Genomic DNA, 20,641 nt, shown 5'->3' on the forward strand with positions numbered 1-20,641 from the left:
CTGCTCAATGCTGAAAGGTGGCACGTGGGTTGGTTGAAAGAGCTGTAGGCCCTTTAGTCTGGCAACAAGGCTGGGTGAGGCGAAAGAACCCAGTTCTTTGGTTTGTGAAGAGCTGGAGTATAAGTAGTGTTGGCTTCTGTAACTTCTCATCGGGAAATTACTTTAAAGTTGTGCTTTTGGTTCTTTGGAGCCACAGCTTGGGTTTCAAACAGCGTGCCTGTACTGGTTCGGTTGGCAGAAGGGCTTGGTTTCAGCTGACAGTCAGCTTTCAGACAGCGCGTAGCAGGAGAGCGTGCGTTAAATGCATTCAGACGCGGAGTGAAAGGGCTCGTAGTAGCTGTCGGTGATGAATCACGGTGCCATGGGGGCGTTTCTCGCGTCTCCTGAATGGGAAAGTCCTCCTCTTCACACCGTTCGTGCGTTCCCGCGGCAGCCTGGAGGGGGAAAGCACCGCCGCTAAGAAGGAGAAGAATCGTGCTAACTGTTGGCGCCGACGCCAGCCGCGACACAACGAACGTGAACGGACGTAGCAGAGAGCGCTCAGCAGCAGGCACGGCCGGCGGCTCTCGGGAGGCCCTGCTCCCGGGAGGGCCGGAGCCGCCGTGCGCGGCCCCGCGGCCGCCCGCGCCCAGCCCTCCGGCGGCCCCTTTAAATCGCCGCGGCGGTCAGCGGAGGATGCGGCCCGCGCCGTTCCGGCTCGCGCGGCTCCAGCCAATCCTGGCGCGGGCCTCTGCCCTCGCCGCGGCCAATCGGAAAGGAGAGCCTCGGGGGCGGGAGGCCGGGATCCGTGATGGACAGCGCCGCTGACCAATCACCGCCAAGACCGGACGGTTGATGCCTAGGAGCGGCGCCCGATAGGCTGGCGAGCGAGTGGGCGGGCCCGGCGCCGCCCGGCTGGCCCCCCGCCGGCTGGCCGAGCTGAGGAGGGGAAGATGGCGGAGTGAGAGGAAGAGGCAGAGAGGCCGGGGCCGGCCGCGGCCCCGCGGCTTCGGCCGCGCTCAGGTGAGTCCGGCGGGGAAGCGCGGCCTCTGGCGCGGGACCGCACCGCGCCCGGTGCCCGCCGCCTCTCTCCCTGGTGGGGTTGGGCCCGGGCGCCCGCGCACCCGCCTCCCCGTCCCGCTCCGCGATTGGGCTGGGCCCGGGCACGTTGGCGCCCGCCGCTTCCTGAGGCGCGCTCGGGCCGCGGCCCTCAGCCGGCCGCGCGGCCTCCGCGCTGGGGCGGCCCCGAGCGACGCGGCGCAGCCGTGCGGGGAGCGGCCGCTGCCCGCCGGGGACGCGGCGCGGGGAACCGGGCCGCTTCCACCCGCCTTCCGCCCTGCGAAGTCCGAGTAACTTCGGAGCTGGAGGTGAGGGCGTGTGGCGGCGGGAGCGGGCGGGCAGCGCTGCCTGGGCACGGCGAGAGCCCGGCCCCTGCTCGCCCGGCCCCGGCAGCCGAGGCGGGAACAGCCGGGAACAGGTTTTCGGCGGTGAACAGTTGCAGCCGACGGCGTAACGTGGAGAAGAGAAACCGAAATGTATCCCCCGAAATGAGCCTTTTTATCTCCGGCCACAAGCATAGCTCTGGCTGTGGTTACTCCTGTGTTACCGTCGTTATTCGTGGCATCTGTGTGCTGGGTGGGTTTTGCTGATCTGAACAGTTCTATCCCTTTCTGGTGTCGTTTGGACATCTTGACACGGGAATGCACAAAGAGGATGACTTCCAGTCGCTTGACAAGCCCAGAACATACGAGTAATCTACAGTGTGAAATAAACCATGGAGTAGAGAGCTCAGCTGTTAAACAGTCTTCCTTATTTTCTGTGCTGCTCGTAGCATTATGCCAGCAATACATTGTAAACCTCGTAGGAGAGGAAGGTGGTTTTATTTAAAATAAGAAGCGAAACAAACCACTGCAGCTTGTGATCTAAGTGGCAGAACGTGTGCAGTGCCCCACACGTCTGTCCAGCAGCCAAGCACTGGAGCAGTCTGGCACAGTGTTTCGTGTCAAGATGCTAAGTCCAGGACCTCCTGTAGAGGATGAGGAATATCAGCTGGCAGGTGCTGATGTCTCCTGGCCTCTTCCTGGGTTGGCAGCCATTCTAGGTTTCAGACGTGCCTTTGTGTACCCATTAGGAGGTGACATTGATCTGAGTCTTTACAGTGTCACATGTGACCTCCAAAAGCCAGATAGAAAGTATATGAAACAGAGTGGTTAAAAACTCAGGCATCCAAAGTCCAGCATCTTGTTAAAATGATAATAATGTAAAAAAAAATAATGGTTAAAGCCAGCTGAATTTCATTAGTGGAGAAGCCAGTCTTTTGTGTGAGTTGCTTTGAGTGTCATGTGCTGATTTTTTATAATAGGGCCTTAGTTGATTTGTAGCTTTAGAATAAGTGAAAGAAACTCCAGCTTTTCAAAGGTGGGCACTGGAAATTGTTGCCATTATGATAAGTTTGGGAGAGTTCCTCATAACTGTGCTTTGTGAATCCTTTGCTGTTGGTTCCTCCGTCTCTCAAGGTCACATCGTGCTTGGGAGGTTCTTGAGAGAGGACTTGAGTAGGAAGGGTCAGAATTGACAATATGAGGATGGAATAACTCCTCTGAAATACAGGACTAGGGATTGTCTGCTGACTGGGTTTTCTGAAGGTGCAGGTCCCCGGTGCTTGCAGAAATGCTGTGTTGGGCAGAAGCTGGTAATAGATTGGTGAGGGTACTGGGAGGTTTTAATAATGTAAGTTCTGTGTGATGACAGAGTTCTGCTTATAGCAGTCCATTATTCCTCCAGTTAAATTGTCAGCTCAGCATCCTTGAGAGCAGTCAATATGCTTTCTTGCTACAGTCGTTTGTTGTTAACATGAAAGAGTTTTTTGCATTACTGGAGACTGACATTAGCTCCTGTGAAACTGAAATGTGTGTCTGTTGCTGATAGCTACTCAGAACAAGGTCACTTGTCTTCGAAATGTGCACAATGTCCTTAGAGGTGTGTACTTAATGCTCCAGGTGTGGCTGGTTGAGCATGGGCTGGAGGCTGTTCTAAACAGAAACCAACAAATTCCAGGGAGAAGGGGAATTCAGTACTGTGTAATGAATGACACGTGATTTTACTCCAGAAAGCAGAATGGTTTCTGAACAAAAGCCTTTCAGGCATGTTTGGGGTATATATATGCTTCTCCTCGCTAGCCTGTTGTTAATTAATGTTTGCTTGTCTTGGATCTTTGCCCAATTCACTTGACCACCCTTTCCCTTCAACTGAAAGAAGGGGATGACTGATTGTTTGAAGAGTGGCATTAGCATGTTTAATGTAGACTGTCTAAAAATGTTGACTAGTTCCTGGAAGGTACAGCTCATCTTTTGCATCTTGTGCAGATAATGATGTGTGGATGGCTTCCTAGACACAAACCTGATTTCACTTGTTCATCTCTTTCTCCCTAGGCTCACTGAAGAAAATGTGGATTGATCAGAAATAATGGTGAGTAAAGCAGTAAGGCTGTTTAGGTACTAAATGTCGTGTACTAACCTTGTCAGGTTTGTTGGTTGATTAAGTTTGGGTTTCTTTTCCCACCTGAAGAAATCAGTAACTGAGATTTTAGTTTTTCATGGGATACTTTCAGAGAACTGGAGCGTTGCCACAGTGTCAGCCTTCAGCTTGGGCTTTGCTTGGAAGAAACATTGATTTAACCATATATTCTAACAAGAATAAATGCTTTTAAAGCTGTGAAGTTCCTGTCCCATATTATAACTTTGCTCTGCTAAGAGCCACTGATTGTGTCATTGTATTAACTTGGAGCAGTTACCTTAAAATGTGTATATGTTAACCAGTAGGGCTGGAAGAAAGAGAACATAACCAAACCATAGAATCATAGAGTGGTATGGCTGGAAGAGACCTTTAGAGATCATCCAGTCCAACCCCCCTGCAGAAGCAGGGTCACCTAGATCAGGTCGCATAGGAACATGTCCAGGTGGGTCTTGAAGCCCTCCAAGAAGGTATCAGATACACAGACATTTTGCATGTGCTTTTTTTCCTTAAGGATGACAATAAACTTCTGATTTTTGTTTGGTTTTTTCTCCAGTGAAGGAAATATTCTCTGGGAGTTAAGGTGTGTAACACAGTGCTGTTTTCTCTTCTCAGCTCTGCCACAAACCTTGGGCGTGTTGCAGGTCTCCAGGTCTGTTTTTCCCCCATCTTCATAACAAAAATAAAGACTTTCCTGATGGTGACAATGTGGATGGTCAAGCCCATGATCAGCTGAAATATTTGAGTGCCTCAGAGAGAAAGTGACGGTGGCATGCGCTGTATTTCCAGTTTCATGAGCTACTCGCTGCTTCTACCACACGAGTTGAAGATCGTTGCTGGAAGATTATGTCTGAGCTCACTCAACTAAACAGCTAAGGTAATTAGAATAAGATGAGATATACAAGAGAATAAGGGTTAGAGAATACACTGTATCCTCATATTCTTCTGTATGAGAAAGAGAAACTAAAGGGAAAAGAAAAATTATTTCACATCTGTCCCTATAGTACATGAGAAACGGTTTTGGTGAGAGCCACGCAGGAGGGCAGCACCTTGCTTTCCAGTAAACCTTAATCCAACCAAACCTACAGCAAAAAATCATGTCTTATGACTAGGTGATACCAAGTGAGTGTCACTGATGAAAGGCCAGGAGATCAGTGACAAGATAAACTATTGACGTGTGTTTACACCGTGGGTAGGTGAGGAGAAATGAATAAAAGTATGTACTTAAACTATGTGATCTCACAACTGCCATAAGTGATCTTTCCTGCTACAGCACTGACAGTTTCATAGTTAATGAGGTTGGTAGTTTATGATCTCTCTTTCAGTTGTAACTTGCCATCAGTTTACGGCGTCTCTTTGGATTGTAACCTGCTATTGCAAAACATACTCTGTGTGCAGTGTGTGTTCTGGTGCTACCTCAGCATTGTCGTGCCATCTGTTGGAGCCACAGCTAAGAATAGTTTTTGGATGCATCACTTCTGAGTAAGCACATGGTTCAGCATTTCTGTGGTTGTTCCTTAGCCAGCTTATGGACATCTACAGTTAGGTATAAAATCCTACAGAGCAAGGGACTACTGCAGTTTGTGAAGACAGTAATGAGCCAGTGGGCATTTCAGTGTTGAATGGATTTTACTGTGACTTCCAAACTACCTCTCCTTTTTAAATTATGTTTTATTTTGGGATTCTAGATTCTCTCCTGACATTCAAGAAGGTGGTCCTGTGCTTGCTCATAGGCTGGTGGGAGATGTGGATGTTTCTCTTCTAGCAAGCAAAAACCTGTCCTTCACTTCCATGGAGATGAGTGAACAAAGATCTCTCCACTTCCTGTTGCAGCCATCTCAGCCAACCTTTGATTCACCAGATCACTTCTTCCACCCAAGTACCCCATTGTTTTATCAAAACTCAAAGCAGAGTGACAGAAATCAGCACTTGTTTCCCTGAAGAAACATCTTCTGTGCCAGCTCTTCATCCAGCTCTCTGCATTCTGATTTTAAAATGAGAAATACCTAGCAATCAGATGGCAGCAGAAGCTGGTGTTGGTCACCGAAATCTCCTTCTTCATTTTAGGAAGGTTAAGCACTGCACTGTGTCATATCGGAGTTGTTAGCAGATAAAGGGTCTGCATGCATTGCTATGTCACACTGTCTTGACGTGTATTAAAAGTTGCAGCAGGAAAAACTGAACCTGTTTTCTGCTCTGACATAAGGAAGAAACTTAGCAAACAACCGGGGACATCCCATACAGGTATTTTCTAGTCCAGGACCTAGGCTTGACTTTGTAGATAGAAGTCTTGTTGTCAACTCACACGAAGCAGCTAATGCACAGGAACAAACGCAGAACCACCTTGTCTGTAGTGTGCAAATGCATCATCCCAGTCTGTGATCAAAATGTATATTTGCATGTGTAAACCTATGTAAGTGCTGGATACGAAGAGCTTTCGCCAGGAGGAGAAGTTAACTCTGCGTCATTTCATTTTTAGCAAAGAAAAATGAAGCTTTAAAGGCCTCTGGGGTAACAGGAGGATGATTGGGTTTACGCTAAATCGTTCCTTCCCTCTGGCTTTTTGTGAATCCTTAGCAGCAAAAGGAACAAAACCATTCTACACTAGGAGAGGTGGGGCAGAACTTCGTTCTTTATTGGTGGAATTAACTTCTGGTGGGATGGAGGAGACCAGAGGTGTGAAGTTGCAGTTTATCCACTCAACTTCCTTGGCACAGTTTCAGCTTTTCATACCACTGATGGAATCGGCCTTTTGATTCTTCTGTGACTGAGAACTGAGATGACCTGTGTGTTTCCATCGTCTACATAGAAATAGGCCCAAGAGAAGGGGCTTAGCCAAGTGAGTTGAGAGAGAGCAGAAATACTTAGGGTGGGCCTTTCTCTGGTTCCTCTTACTCCTTCCCAAACCACGGCGCAATCTGTTGCTTTTATGTTTACACAAGATTCTGTGTTTCCATCAGTTGTGATTATGGAGGTTGTTTTCTGTCCTTCTGAGGTGGGAGCCTGTACTGTTTACATGCTCCCTTCTGTGAGATTGTATGTGGCAAGTAAGTTTTCCTGGCAAAAAAAACCACCCCAACCTAACAGAACTGGGAGGTATATTCCACTTCAAATCTGGAGCTCTTCTTAGTGCACCTTATTCCAAGCTTGTGATTTAGAAAATGTGACTTACTAGCTTAAAATAGTGTTTTCCAATTTGGATCAAATAAAGGTATATAGGTTCTGTTAATAGATCTGGGGAGATAACTTGGTTGGGGGGGAGGGTGTTCTAGATTTCTTGGTTTGTTCTGGTTTTCCTTTTAGGAAAGTACTAGAGAGAGACAGGCAGCCTGAGACTGTCTGAGAAAGCCAACAGTTGAAATCCTCTGTAAACCTTAGCGCTAGGTTGCAAGGGCAGCGTCCTGAAATGTAACATGTGCTGACACTTTGTGAGACCAAGTTCCACAGCAGAGCAAGGACAAGTGCTGATGTTGATCCCAATCTTCAGAGTGGAGTTGAGTTACATCCGTGCTTAGGCTTGCGTCGTAACAATAAGATTTAATGACGACTTGACCCGTTTTTTGTTTCCATGAAGATCAGACACGTAAGCGAAAGAGTCATGGGCAAGACACTGCCTATGAAGGTAATGCCAAGTGCAGTGAGCAGAGAGGGGCACTGAACATGTGTGTGACATTGTGGTAAGAATTACACTGATCTTGATGAGGCAACCACCGGCTTGGCCTGACTTTTAAGAGCATGGTGTTTCTTTGCTGGACAGGATTTGAGTTTTCTGGTGTGGGAGGCAACTAGCAAAGCACACGTCCTTTAGGGCCTCCTTACGTTGAAACCAATGGGATTTAGTGTAGATGTCTGTAGAAGCAGGATCCATCTCTAAGTGATGGAAAATACTGTCAGTATCGTAGGATCATGAGCGATTGGGAGCTCTCTGCTGTGAGACGTTGGGTTTTCGATCTGGGAATGTCCTTTTGTTCTGTCTGCCCGTGCTTACCATGTTAGAGCTAGCAGTTGCTTCTTGCTTAGCTTGATGACAAAATACTTGGGAGTCAGGAAGGTGTTTCTGTTTTCTGTGGACATGTACAAAACCTAAGAATGTGTCTGACTGGAGAGGAGACACTTCAATCTCTTTGATTTCGTTTTGCATAGGAATGACCCCCAAGAACCTGGAACCCTGCGTTGTAACAATTAGAGTTGTTGCTTTTTCCTGACTCCTGTCCATGACAATGAAACAATGTTGGCTTTCTAGTTTAATTTTGGAACATAATGTTCTTTAGCAGGGCTCAAGGATCCGTGGCTTTCACTGGAGAAATACTCCAATAGTGCATGCCCAGAAGACCCCCATTTGGCATAACTTACTGACCAGCACCTGTAGAAAAGCGCTGTGTTAGGAAACGCTGCCTCAGCCTACTTAACTTCTCCTTGCTCCACTTTTCCTCTATGTTGGTTGGAAACCTTCCCATGTGAAAGATGACAAAAACAAGGGGCGTGTGCAATAGATCATATATATATATATACATATATATATTTTAATACTTGTGGACAAAACGATGTTACAAGTTGTTTGGAAACAACAAAATCACCAATGTCTTCCATTTTGAGATGTGTATAGTTCCATAAGCATTAGTGCTTTGTAGCAATCTGTAGTGCCATGTTAGGATCAGTGCATGAGCCTAGTAGTATTTTTACAATTTCAGAGTGACAAATTTATTAATAAACAGTGATGGTAATGTAATTAACAGTAGAAAGGATACCATAGGAATCTTACAAACGTGCTCTAAACATGCAGTATCCTCCCTTTGACAATGGCAACGCTCTTTAGAAACGGAATGCATTCACTTCAGGGGCTTCGTAGAGCCACAGCTGACTTTTTGTTTTTAGTCTCTCTGTCCAACTGCAATAGTAAGCTAGTGTATGTAAGTGTCCAGAACTCTCATCTCTGTCAGTGGGGTTCTTTTGAGTCTTTGTTGAAGGTGTTTTCTTCTGTTGTTTTTATTACTCATCCTGCGATAGACTCAGAAAGCTATGAGTTTGTGTGCATCCCCTACACGTCTACCCTCAGATCCTTTACAAAAGCTGTTAATTACTCTTTCTTTTCAGATCTGACTATATAATTGTTGTGACTAGTTAAACAAGGTAATGGTTTCAAAATGCTCTCTGCCAATTACGCGTAGAACGCTTTTATCCATTATTGCAGGAACAGAGAGCCCTTTTTGGCTGACATCCTAGTGAATCTTTTAACACCTGTAGTGGATCCTGCATTTACATACATCTTCATCTTAATAATGAGAGAAAATATTAAGGTCAAGGGCTGTTGAAAAACAACATTGCAAACTGTATCTGTGCAGCAGGCTGTCTCAGAGATTCCCCACCCCTGTGTTACTGAGAATTCAATACTTCCAGTATTGCTTTCCAGCTCTAAGCTCAATTTTCATAATCTCTGCCTCTCCCTCTGCTTTTCTCAGAAGGAAGGTTTAGACCAGGGGAAGTCCAAATGATTTGTCACTCAGTGGGCAGCTTGGACTGGTCAAATAAGGGACTGGTGTGATTCCCGAGATGTGCAATGCTCTGTGGATGGCATCCTCTGTTTCCTAGGAAAAAGCCTTTTCTTTGGTGCCAGTGTTGCTCTTCGCCCATTTCTCTCTTTTACAAGAACAAAGCTCTCTTTCAACTTAGAGAGGATACTGCATCTTTTTTTTTTTTCTTGAGACCTGCCTGTAAATGGCCATGAGGGGGAGGGAGGGAGGGAGGGAGTGGGTAGCTTGGTTTTCTCATTTAGATACGATATCTCTCTGAAGTAATGAATCAAGCAGCAGGTTCCTTGGTGCAAAACCAGTGATCCATGCAGAGGTCATGTACCTAACGGGGGAAAAACAACCCCAAACCTAAACAAGCAACCCTCTGCATCTAATGCATTTCCAGGAAGATTGGGCGGGTGGGCCATTTACAGCAGAGCTCTGGGGGACCTGTGCTGAGAGTTAGGTTCAATTCTAAATTGAAGTAGCTGTATCATTTAATGAAGTAGTTTAGTGCTTGGGAGAATCAATTGCAAAATACCTCTGAAACTGGAATGCAAAATAGCACAGTATGTAGGGGGAAGTATCCCTGATGCAAACAAAGCCATAAGATGATTTAATAAGAAAATAGAACTTTAGTAGCAATAACTGTTTTGCATGTGATAGTAAATAACTTGCATTAGCAAGGCTGTACAGTAGAGTAAGTGGGTAATAACCAAATAAGTTTGTGGCGCTCTGTGCTGCAGGGAGTTGCGTGACGAGTCTCTTCCTGAGAAGATGGGTGAATCCCTCTTATGTTCCTCTCATTGGAGGGAGTTTGGCACTTGAATACTTAGTGAGTAAACTTGATGTTAAAGAAGGAGCCCAATGTTAGCTTTGTGACGTGTCTGAAGCACCGTCAGCGCATGCTGGGGGAAGGGCAGGCAGTTCCTTCTGAAAGGATAGCTGAAGCTTTCCTCTGGTTTTTGGTTTTTCTTTTTTGTAGTGTAGCACTTCTTCTCTTTCTTGGAGAACAAACTGAACCCTTCCAAATACTGGTCTGTGACGAGAACCTGATTCTGAAGCTCTTAGAGTGGGACGTACTTGTTAACAGCAAGAAACCAATGTTTGCCTTGTCAAACACTCTGTTTCACACCATAATTGGTTTCTGTTGCTGCCTGAAGTTTCACAGGGCAAAGTACTGTGAGCCTCTGGTAACACAAAGGGTTATTGATCTACAGCAGCAGCCTCTGCATCCAGCAAAGTATTTGCTGTCAGAGGGTTACATAAGAGAGTCACTGGAGCTGTGGTATGTCCATAGTTGATGCTGTTTTCAGTGCAGATACGGAGTCCATAGAGACAATATGGCCCAACAGACAATAATACATTCTGAAGAGAATTATTAACTCAGAGGTTTAGATCCATCTGTCTGGATTTCTTCTAGAAGCTGGAGTAATTTGGACTGGAACTTACAGCTAGAGACTTCTAATTTTCCAAAATGATGAAGGTGAAGCTCTTTGTAAGTTGATAATGGAGCTGGGAGGATTTTTGCAGTATAAAGTAGCCAAGACAAGCATCAGAATGTCTAAATTAAGTGCTGGCTAAAACATAGTATGTGTGTGAAAAGCTAATTGATCTGAAAGGTTGTAATCAGCTTAAATTCCACCTACTGAATTATTGAGAAAGCTGGAAGCTGGCCGTAGGGGACCTTAATGTGATGGTGATCTGATGACATTAGAGAAGCTGTAAATGTGTTCTGCTCTGTGGCCAGCGAGTACATTGACATAGTAATGAAAACACAGCCATGTTCATGCTTCAGAAGTGGGAACTTGGTGGCTGAACAGAATCCTGTTTATTCCTTCAGAGAAGGAGGAGAGGAAGTCACTATCTGCATATCCTTCCCAGTTCAGACTTTTGATAAGGATTTGTGTTCCATGGGCTACTGGACGATAAATTACTATCCACAGCAACAAAAGGAATCTCTTTGCCTCTCAGCTCTTGTACTATGATATGACTTTGGCTCCAAGCCCCTTAATTTCCCTGCTTCTAAAACAAAGTGGAAGTGTGAGATGCTACCGTATTTCAGCATGGGATATCAACGTTGTAGTGACCAGTTGTGCCTCCTTTAGCAGTGCTAAACCCAGATGACACAAGTACATTCTGTTTCCATACCCAGTAGTGCTGCTGCAGAAGGTGCAGCCAGTACTTGTGTTGGAAACTCTAGTTTCAGGAATTGCACCTTCTGCAACTGAGGACAATTGCAAAAAACCTCCTTGATGGTGAGGGAGAAGAAATTCTACTGAGCTTCAGGACACTGACACTTTACACAAGGATTGCATTGTCAAGAGCTGGCAGTGTGTCTGGGACAGAGAAAGGAATACTCAGAACAGCTTTTGATGGATAACCAGTCTTAGAAATAACTGCTTCCTGCATCCCTAGGAAACTGTCTGGTCTTCCTCCAAAACTAACCATCCTGCTTGCTGTTCAGGTACAGAGCTGCTGAATGGCAGTGCAAGTTAGATTCCACTGGCTTTCTTTTACTGAGGGATCCAGCATTTTGCCCTGTAGCGCTCTGACTGGCGCACAAAAGCCAACAGTTAACCAGGATCTCTTGTTTGACAGTGCAGAAGGCTAAGCATGGATTCTGATGTCTGTTTCCTTTCAGTCTGCTCTGCACTTTTTCCTGAGGTTGTGTTGGTGTCGATGGTGTGAGCAGAGGGTATTTCTGTCTCTGAGCCTACATACCAGGCTATATAGTATAGACAGATTACCTAAGGACAAAGATCAAAGGTTACTTACTGTTACAACACACTGTTGAGTGTCTCCTGTGTAAATCCTGCCTGCTGCTTTCCACTTCCCCTCCAGATGGGGGTGTGTGCAGGTCAAGTGAAAGGTGGCCGGATGGTAATGCCTCAGGCCTGAAGAACGGCACGGAGAGACTGAAGGAGAGCAGCACAGGCCCACAAACCAAATCGTAGAGCTAGTGTTCTAATTATGCATGAGTCAAAATGTCTAGTGTAATGTAGTTACTACCAGTACATTGAGATATGCATTTATACATAATGAAGCAATAGGAATTAATATACCAATAGCTTGAACTTCCTGCTTTGATTCTCGAAATTGTGGCTTTTTAGAGAATGTGCTGCCCCTGTAGAGAAAGGGGCAGGATGTATAGATAGGGACAGAAGCATGGCACCAAAACTGTAAATCAGGACCCAAGATCAGCAGAACTCGCCTTTAGAGCCTCAGCTGGTTGGTGTTCGAGCCCTGAGCATGTACAAAGCGGGGCACGAACTAAGCGTGTTCAGGGGCGAGAGGAGGTTTCTCACCTGCTGCAGCTGTAGCAAGGAAAAGGGTGCAGAGTTTCTTACAAGGTGCAGGGGGGGAGCAACTAGTGTGGAGAAAAAAAACACAACCCACAAACCAACACAAAAAAAACCCCAAGTAACGGAAACCACAGACTCAAACCGAGCAGAGTATTTGCCAGACAGGAGGTAATGAGCTTGGGTGTGGAGAAATTCTTTGGAGAAGACTGAAATTAATAAGCACAGTACATATATTTCAGGTGTTGAATAGCTTTTTAATAGACAGTATTTTCAGGTAACTCTCTAGCCACATAGGCAGCTGTACTGAAGCTTACTGGTACCAGCCAGCAATAATGGCACCTGCAGGAATGAACCTGAAAATACAGGTAATCTTGTATATTTTTTAAGTTCTTTAAAGAGATTTTTAGAAACAGAACAATGAGATTTGATCACTGAAGGTCTTTATCATCTGCAACACAGGTTGCAATAGCCTTTTCTTTCTTTATTTCACTTAAAGGGACTTTGGGTGTCATCTTTCTGTAATGTTTGGTGTGTTCTCTGTAATATTTCCCAAGTCTTCTAGTGAATAATGCAGTGAATTTCTGCTGGCAGTTTGAGACTAACACAGAACTGTGTGGCACAGCCTACGTCACTAATAGTTTTCCAAGTTGAAATGTGCATTCAGGCCCATAGAACAGAAGCTTGTTACTGCAGCATTCCATCCTTCTAAGCTTAGCTTAATTTCGTAGGTGGGCTTAACTTGTGCAGGACACTTCTCTGTGTGCAGAGGCTGGGTCCTCTTTCTGAAGTAGAAAGAGGAGGTGTCTTGTGAGGAAGAAATTGTGTGTCAAGTTAATGTTCATGCTTTGTAGCCAACCATCCCTAAAGCACCATGGTTTGGGTTTAGAACGGGGGTTGCCTTTTTCTCACGAACACTCTTTCTAGATACACAACAGCTGCCGAGTGAAGATCTTACAGGAGGAGGTGACTACTTCACGGTCTCAGAAGTTAAGACTGTTAAACGCTTTGAGTCTCTTTCTTCTAGCAAAAAGGGAGTTTGTGAAACAGGTTTAGCCCAGCAGTGAGCCATGGTCGCCTAATTCTTAAGTGGCTGTTCTTTGGAGTGCTTTGCATGGTTTTAAACTCTGTTGAATGTGTTTTCTTTCGTGTGATGAGCAAGCAGTTGTATCCTTTGTTTAATGCTTATTTCCTTCAACATCCAACCTAGGGAATAAGCTGCTTTTAGGATGTCAGAGAAGATACCCTCCTTTTGAAGAGTATGACATAACATTAAAGGAGAACTATTAGTTACAGGTTCTTAAAAATTACCTTAGTACTTTAACAGAAAGGCTAGAAAATAGGTGTTACACCGAACTTCTGATGGCGTGCTCGCGTGGATTAGTGGAGGAAATGACGGCTGTCACCAAGAGCTACGTACTCCAGTTGCACACGTTGTACATGGTAACAGTGAAAGAATGTCTCCCTGCAAATTCTGATGTTTTTCCAAAAGGCAGCTTGCTTTTATATCTATGCATATTTGAGGATTTAAAGATAAGATTTTATTCTTTTGACACTGTAAAGAGGAACTGTTTAAAAATGAACTTGGAAACTCTGCACCTGTATACAATTTTTTTAGCAATAAAGCAGCACAGGCTGAGAATGCACTAAAACTGGCTGTGTCATTTGTTCAGAAGGCAAGCTAACCAACTTACTGTACACTCCACTTCTGAGAGGTTTATACTTGCTGTACCTCTGTCAAAACTGAACTGTTTGAGCTGAACTCACCTAGGCTGGATATCTGCTTTGGGTTCAGGTGTGCTAGCAGGCTTCATGCACAAGGACCTTCTGCCTCCTTGGAAGCCAACTAAAGGGAAGTTGTTCCTCCACTTATACTGCTATGGCCAACTTGTCAGATAAAAGCTGCAAAGGTTGTTTTAGATGGTAGCAGAAAGCTTCTGTGGATGGCTTATTGTTGAGTGACTCTGCTTGGCCTGTCACAGCCTGGAGGGAGGCACAGCTTTCCTTGCAGCTGCTGCTGAAAGCATGTTTAGGAAGTTCAGTAACACAGCAGCAGGACACCAGCTCATGAGGACTGTGGTGAAGAAACCACAGGTCCTAACCCTGCTATAAACTTTCCACGACCTCTTAGGGTTCTCTAACCCTTGTGCTAGCTTATAAAAGACTCACAGTGTGATTGTTACTTCAGGAGCCTGTTGAAACACCTTAATTTCTTTCATTTTTGAGTTGTTTTTGTCTTAAGATGCCAGAGGAGACAGCTGCTGATTTGCTAATGTAAGAAGGCCTGACTTTGAGACTTGCTTTCTAAGGAGCTGGTATTGATTGAGAGAACTGGTCCCTCCCAAGCCAGGCTGGGAGTAAGAAAAAATAAATGTTCACTAGTTGAGTGTGGGTGACAAGGAATTTCCATCTGGGACAGGCTGTGGGATCAAACACTGAATTTTTCAGGAGTAAAAGTTGATAAGCATCGCTTCGATTGAAATGCCTCCACAGGTTTAAGGGGGTATCTCAGTAAATGTTTGGCTCAAATTACTGAAGCTAATGCATTTCTTTTATGTGGCTTACTTCTTCAAAACAGAACTTACTTAGAACACCACACTGCTGTGGCAGCAGGTACCTCAAGCAAGTCAGTGCCAGGAAAACACATTTCACTAACAGAGAGGAAGGACCACAGCTTGACTCCACAGAGCATAGCTCTTCCCAGTTTCAAGTAGGTAATAAAATTACCAGCTGCTATTTAGCAAATACCTGCTTAAATTCCTGCCAAGTCATGCAAATGAGACTTGTTAATGCTTTGTAATCAAACTAGGACCCATGCAAGATAAAATGGATGTGGTTCTGCAAACATGATTTAAGGAAAGAGTGGATTTAGGGCTTACATGATGGTACCATCAATATTTCTGGGTTTCAGCCTTTTAATTTAAAGTTTCTTCTTTACAACTGTAAAGATAATACAAAAACATAACTGACAGCTTTCTTTTCCTTTCAGGGGAGGACACTTAGCTAAATGGAGTATGACAATTTACCTTAATTATACACAGTACAAATGTGAAGTATAGAGCAAGAAACAGTCTCCACCCAGCAGCCAGAATGAAAAGGCAAAAGTGAGTAGTCCTGTTGTTAGGAAGTAACAAGGTGATGTCACACAATGGAAAAGACTTAAGAGAGATGCTTGGAGAAAATGAGCTTGCTCACAAGAGCCCTCTTAGAAACCAACAGGCCCACAAACATAATGCAGAAGTCCCTGCATAACACAACTTTAAAAAGCCTTTATTCTTAATAATGAAATAAGCAAATACACCAAGTCCCAGCTTTACATGCTGTGACAACCGTTAAGAACAACCTTCTGGTAAGGGCAATGCAACAGACCTCACAAGAGCATCACTTCTCTTTCAGGTAGCTTTTGATATCCTCAGCTGTCATTGAAAAGCACTGCATTTTTACACTTGTGCCTGTCAAATTTGTACAATACAAGCACAAATAACTGAGCCAGCATAGATTATTAGAATTGAACAGAGAGCCCCTCCTTTCCCTGCAGAATGGCTGCTGATATCCTGTTACTGCTTAATCAAAACATACTGAGACAACCTAGAAGGCTTAATCAAAAAGCAGGAGAGAACACGAGCAGAAGGACCAGCTGCCTACCTGAAGCCTCTGATGTGCCCTGCAGTGAGTTATTTTACAAACTAAACAATTAACAGCATGAAATATAGGGAGTACCAGCATCAGCAACAACAGGGAGTGCAATGTGCCACTCATAGATGGAGGCAGAAATAAGGGACTGGCAAACTGCATCCCTGGATTTAAGCTGATCAAGTAAATAACAGTCCTCTCAAGTATTAGCAACTACTAAACTTTATGAAAACCTTAAAACATCGGTCCTTTATTCAGTTAAAGGGAGAGGAGTTCATCTTACAACTAATAAAAACTAGGGATAAAGATCTTTTGCCCCAATAACAAGGGGTAAACGGTGTTCCATAAGTTAGATGTTTGGACAGCAGCAGAACCCTTTCCAAACACAGCCATGCCAGTGAGGATCCATTTGGTATTTTTTATGAAACATCTTGAGTGGCTACAGGAAGGCAACAGGCAGAACATCACAGAGCAACATTCCCATGACTGAGCAGAAGGAAAAGGCTGTTCCTTGGTGTCACAGCTTCAACCCCTAAGAAAAAGGCTCAGATCTCTTAGAGGCAGATACTCACAGCCTGAGCTTCATAGAGCTGCCAGAATTGACTCAGTCCTGTGCAGCTGAGGCTGCACTTCCAGGGGGACTTGGCAGGCACGTGGCTTGGCCTTGAATTTGAAATCCAAAACGTTGTGCTCCAGCCAGCGCTGTGCCACAGATTCACGCACTAAGCACGCGGTGGGGCTTCCGAGACGTGTGAGCTTGCTCCTTGTGCAGGCCACACACACATCTGTTAGTATGTTGTGAATGCTTCCAGAAACCTGATTCCAGGATTTCAAAGGCTACTTTCCCCCCCCCCGCCATGAAGTCATTAGAGAGCATCAAGGTCATAGTTACTGTCTCAAAGAGTGACGTGCTGCATGGGTGAGCTTCTCGTCTTCTCCAAGCGTAACCTCAGTGCATCAGTTTTTCACGTGTTCTCCTCGGGCTGAGGGGATGCACTTGAGCTTAGTTTCATTCCATACCCAGACAGTGACAGATCAATGCTCAAACCTGTTCTGGTGCATTTCATCTTAACGGACAAACTCAGCAGAGATGCAGAAACAAGTCCAGCAGTTACTAGGTGACTCTGACTGTTGCATATCCTGGCTGTAGGCCAGCTGCAGCTGGCGCAGAGCTTTGCCTTTCTGCTTTGTTACGCTTTTGTTCCAGCTCTTCCACCTTCTTCATCAGCACTTCAATGTGAACATTGACCTGCAGGAGCCTTTTTTTCAGCTAGAAAATGAGAGAAATAAGGGTATTAAAACTAGAGAAAAATGCCCTAACACTGCATCTTGGAACAATGTACATCCCACCTTCAGTGGCTGACATTCAAAATGGCAAATGACACTGGGCTTTAGTCTCTGTTACTGTGTCTGGCAGCCAAATGAGAGATGAGAGAGATCCTTCAACAACATCTGGGCAGACTCTTTCATCGTTAGCTCAGTAATATATGCGAACAGTCCCTCAAAAGTGCCATTTCTGGAGCCTGAGGTTTAAATTAACACATCTGAAGCACATGAGCCAGATGACATTGTGTCTCTAAAAGCAAATGCCAGTAGACTCTTGCACATGTTCTAGTCAACAAACACATTCTCTGCAGGCACATAACTTAAGCTGGAAAGGAAGTACTGCCATTGTTTATTTACTTGAGACAAATGTGACTCAACTTGAGAAGTCTTGTCTGGATAAGGCTTTTGCACTTTAGCCTCACATGACCTATAGAACCATACTGATCTTATGATAGGACACTGGTAGATGACTTTAAAGAGGACAAGACTTGAGATCAAGTCACATCCCCATTTCCATGCTGAGAACAGAAACTAAGAAAGAAAAACAAGAATGGAACAATTAAGCACATACATTCTGGATACACTGTACAGTGGCTTTATTTGAGCTACAGGGCTGACAATTTACCACGTTGACAACTAACCTAGTTACAGAAAGGAACATCTAATTTAAACACCAAAAAAGGAGGGAGGTTCTAGTGTTGCCTCTGAAACTGGAGGTAAACACTGCCATGCTGGTTTGAGCTTACCTAGCCATAGACACAACTGTGCTAGAATCCCTCTCAAACTAACAAACTGCTGTTTTTTCAAGTCTTCACAGCAGTGGCTGATCAGTCCTAGGGACAACACAAGCAGTAACACCTAAGCAAAGTCTGTCTAGAGGATTCTCGGGGTTCTTTTTACTATTCAAAGATGGAGATAAGAAGACTGACGTGCTTTTGCCACTAAATTAGCTGAACTGGGTCTGTTCTGCAGATAAACGGTCATATAAACTATTTTGCATGCCTCATACATTTAAGTCAGTCAACATATTGTTAAGTCATTCTTTCTCTACCTTATGCAATGAATAGTTGTATATTATCATCACTTAAAAAACCTTTCCCATACAAATTGTTGTAGCAGCCTTACTTGACACATTTCCTCCTTTAAGGACACGGCAGGAAAGTTCACCTTAGAAGCTTCTATTGTCTTTTGGTTTTTTAAGAGGTAACTGTAAAACAACAGGGGAAAAGGGGAAAAAGAACAGCAAGGAAAATGGTTAAAAACCCCTGAGCTGCATTCATAGCTTAGATGGGTTATTTAAGATGATTTTAGAGCAGGCACAAAGTTGGTTTACTTTGAAGTCACAAATCCTCTCATTGCCAGATGGAAGTAATTCACAGGTTCTACAGTCAAGCCCTCAACCCATCCTTACATCAGCCAAGCAAACCAGGAGTCGAAGGAGATTGCAGCAACTTGAGCCTTGACAGGATATGAGGACGCTCAAGAAGCACAAGGGCAAATCCAACCGAGTCCCCCCGCCAGAAACGAGTCGCACACGGAGGATGTGAAGATTCCACACCAGTGTGCTCAGGTTAAAAGCAAAGCTGCTTTTGGTAGCTGTGAGCCCTGTTGTAATAACTCAGGAATTCCCATCAGCTCGTTGGCCATAAGAATCCAGTATACTTGCCAGAGGATGCTGTCCTTGAAGAAGGAGAAGAGGCCTCGGAGATATGCCAGCTTGCTGGAGGAAGAGTAAAGAATGAAGCCCACAATCAAGCCACAGGACCGACAGGACAGTGCATGGTAAGCACTAAAGAGAGGGAAAACAGTATTACACAGCAGCTCCTGAAAGCATGTCAAGAGGACATCAAACCTTCAGGTCCCTTAGGACAGCAAAACAAGACTTACTAATGCTTTCTCCCTAAAGAAACAATGCAGAGAGAATGGGAACTTAAAGTCTGGCACGTTGTGCAAGAAATTACCTCTGTAATAAGCCAAACTCACAATTAAGGAAGCAAATGCTTGTCTTACAGAGTGGTTTAGGCTGTGCTACTTAAACACGATTGAACTGGTAAAACAATGCCTGTGCCAGGACATTGGTGTGAAATTGCCTCATACAAGGAGAGGAGAAAAAAAGAAGAAAAAAAGTCTCCTATTTAAAAAGTTCCCAGCTCTTATTGTCTGTAAAACAGCTTTAAGCACTGTTTAAACAAACTACCGGTCCTCTAAGTTCTCAGGTGATATTTACATCCTTCCCATCAGGCTAATCCCAGAGTTACCAGACCTCTTCATAAGTGTAGGCCCGTGAGTAGGGCAGTATAACACAACAACCTAAACCAACAAAACCCAGAGATGCTTTCACGTAGGTAACGGGCCTTTTAGGAAAGAGAAGAAACACCTAAGAGCTTGGCTGTCTTGTGCTACACTGCTCAAATAGAGAGCTTAGAGCAGGGAACTTTGTATTTTGACACAAATGAAAGCTCTGTACCTACGAAAGGTTTCTCCACCCGAAATGACGGAGCAGAGGTACAAAAAGCACTTCGGCAGGAGCACGTGGAAGCTCAGGGCAGGAGCCGGAGTTGCTCCTGCCTCGCAGCTCTGCGCAAGCCCCGTTTCGCTCACGCCATTGACCGTGGCGACTGTTCCCGGCAAGACAAGCGCTATGCGAGCTACGCACCATCCCAGCAGGGCTCCCTCGAGGCCGAACATAAGCGAATCCTCGCAGGATACGTCGTTGGTGACTTCTGAGGAGAAAGAGACCCGCTGAAAACGGAAACCCCCGTCCCGTGCCGTGCCCGGCAGCCCCCCGAGACACCCCTCCCTCGCCCTGTGGCCACGCCACGGGAGCCCAGCCCCGCGGCTGCCCGGCGGGCACTAACTGAAGCAGACGAGGAGGCCGAGGCACTGCTGCTCCTGCGCGCACAGGTGCAGAGAGTCCCCCAGCACGGTCCGGCAGCCGCGGCACTGGAACATGGCGCACTCCTCCGGCAGCAGGCCCCGCCGTCCAGGCGGAGGCGCCGCCCCTCCGGACAGCGGCGGGGGCAAGACCGGCGGGGGCAAGACCCGCGCGGGAGGCGGCGGGGACGGCGGCCGCTCCACCGTGATAACCCCCCGAATCTGCGGCTCCTGGAAGAGCTGCCGCAGCTGCCACCGCACCGCCATCTCCTCCCGCCCTCCGCGCCTTCACGGAGCCGCGTTCTCATTGGCCGGTGGGCGCGTCAATCACTCCTCCCCCGAGGCTATTGGGTAGCGCGGCCGCGCGGAGTCGCGCCGCCGCCCAATCGAGGGAGGAGAGGGGAGGGCTTTCCCTGCCGCCTTTCAAAACAAGCGCCTCTGCGTGGCCCGGCCGCCGATTGGTGCGTTTCGCCCCGCTGGGTCCCGCCCCGTGGCGCCGTCCAG

General features: G+C 45.8%; 1 protein-coding gene and 1 long non-coding RNA gene across 2 annotated transcripts; one reads left to right on the plus strand and one right to left on the minus strand.

Annotated features, from left to right (window-relative positions):
• Window positions 1-825: 825 nt before the first annotated feature.
• Window positions 826-13,956, plus strand: LOC133625611 (uncharacterized). The gene is made up of 4 exons (XR_009818885.1): window positions 826-1,002; window positions 3,411-3,447; window positions 4,108-4,369; window positions 5,181-13,956. It is a non-coding gene; the product is annotated as an uncharacterized LOC133625611 (long non-coding RNA).
• A 1,391-nt stretch (window positions 13,957-15,347) lies between these two features.
• Window positions 15,348-20,404, minus strand: OIP5 (Opa interacting protein 5). Its single transcript, XM_061998349.1, has 5 exons — window positions 20,122-20,404; window positions 19,920-19,986; window positions 18,930-19,052; window positions 18,389-18,470; window positions 15,348-17,207 (listed from the first exon to the last, which is right to left on the minus strand). Exons 1-5 carry the CDS (start codon window positions 20,402-20,404, stop codon window positions 17,052-17,054), a joined length of 711 nt encoding a protein of 236 aa, XP_061854333.1. The 3' UTR covers window positions 15,348-17,051.
• Between the last annotated feature and the right edge of the window lie 237 nt (window positions 20,405-20,641).

The sequence above is a fragment of the Colius striatus genome, chromosome 6 (genome assembly GCF_028858725.1).
Source record: "Colius striatus isolate bColStr4 chromosome 6, bColStr4.1.hap1, whole genome shotgun sequence".
Lineage (NCBI taxonomy): Eukaryota > Metazoa > Chordata > Aves > Coliiformes > Coliidae > Colius > Colius striatus.

Excerpts from the sequence above, each read along its gene's own strand:
- OIP5 (XM_061998349.1), bottom strand. The coding sequence starts at position 20,404 with ATGGCGGTGCGGTGGCAGCTGCGGCAGCTCTTCCAGGAGCCGCAGATT. Across the intron at positions 18,471-18,929 it reads TTCAAGGACAGCATCCTCTG|TTACCTCTTAAAAAACCAAA; the intron begins GCAAGTATACTG and ends GTTGTTTTACAG. Across the intron at positions 17,208-18,388 it reads TAAAGGAGGAAATGTGTCAA|CTGAAAAAAAGGCTCCTGCA; the intron begins GTAAGGCTGCTA and ends CTCATTTTCTAG.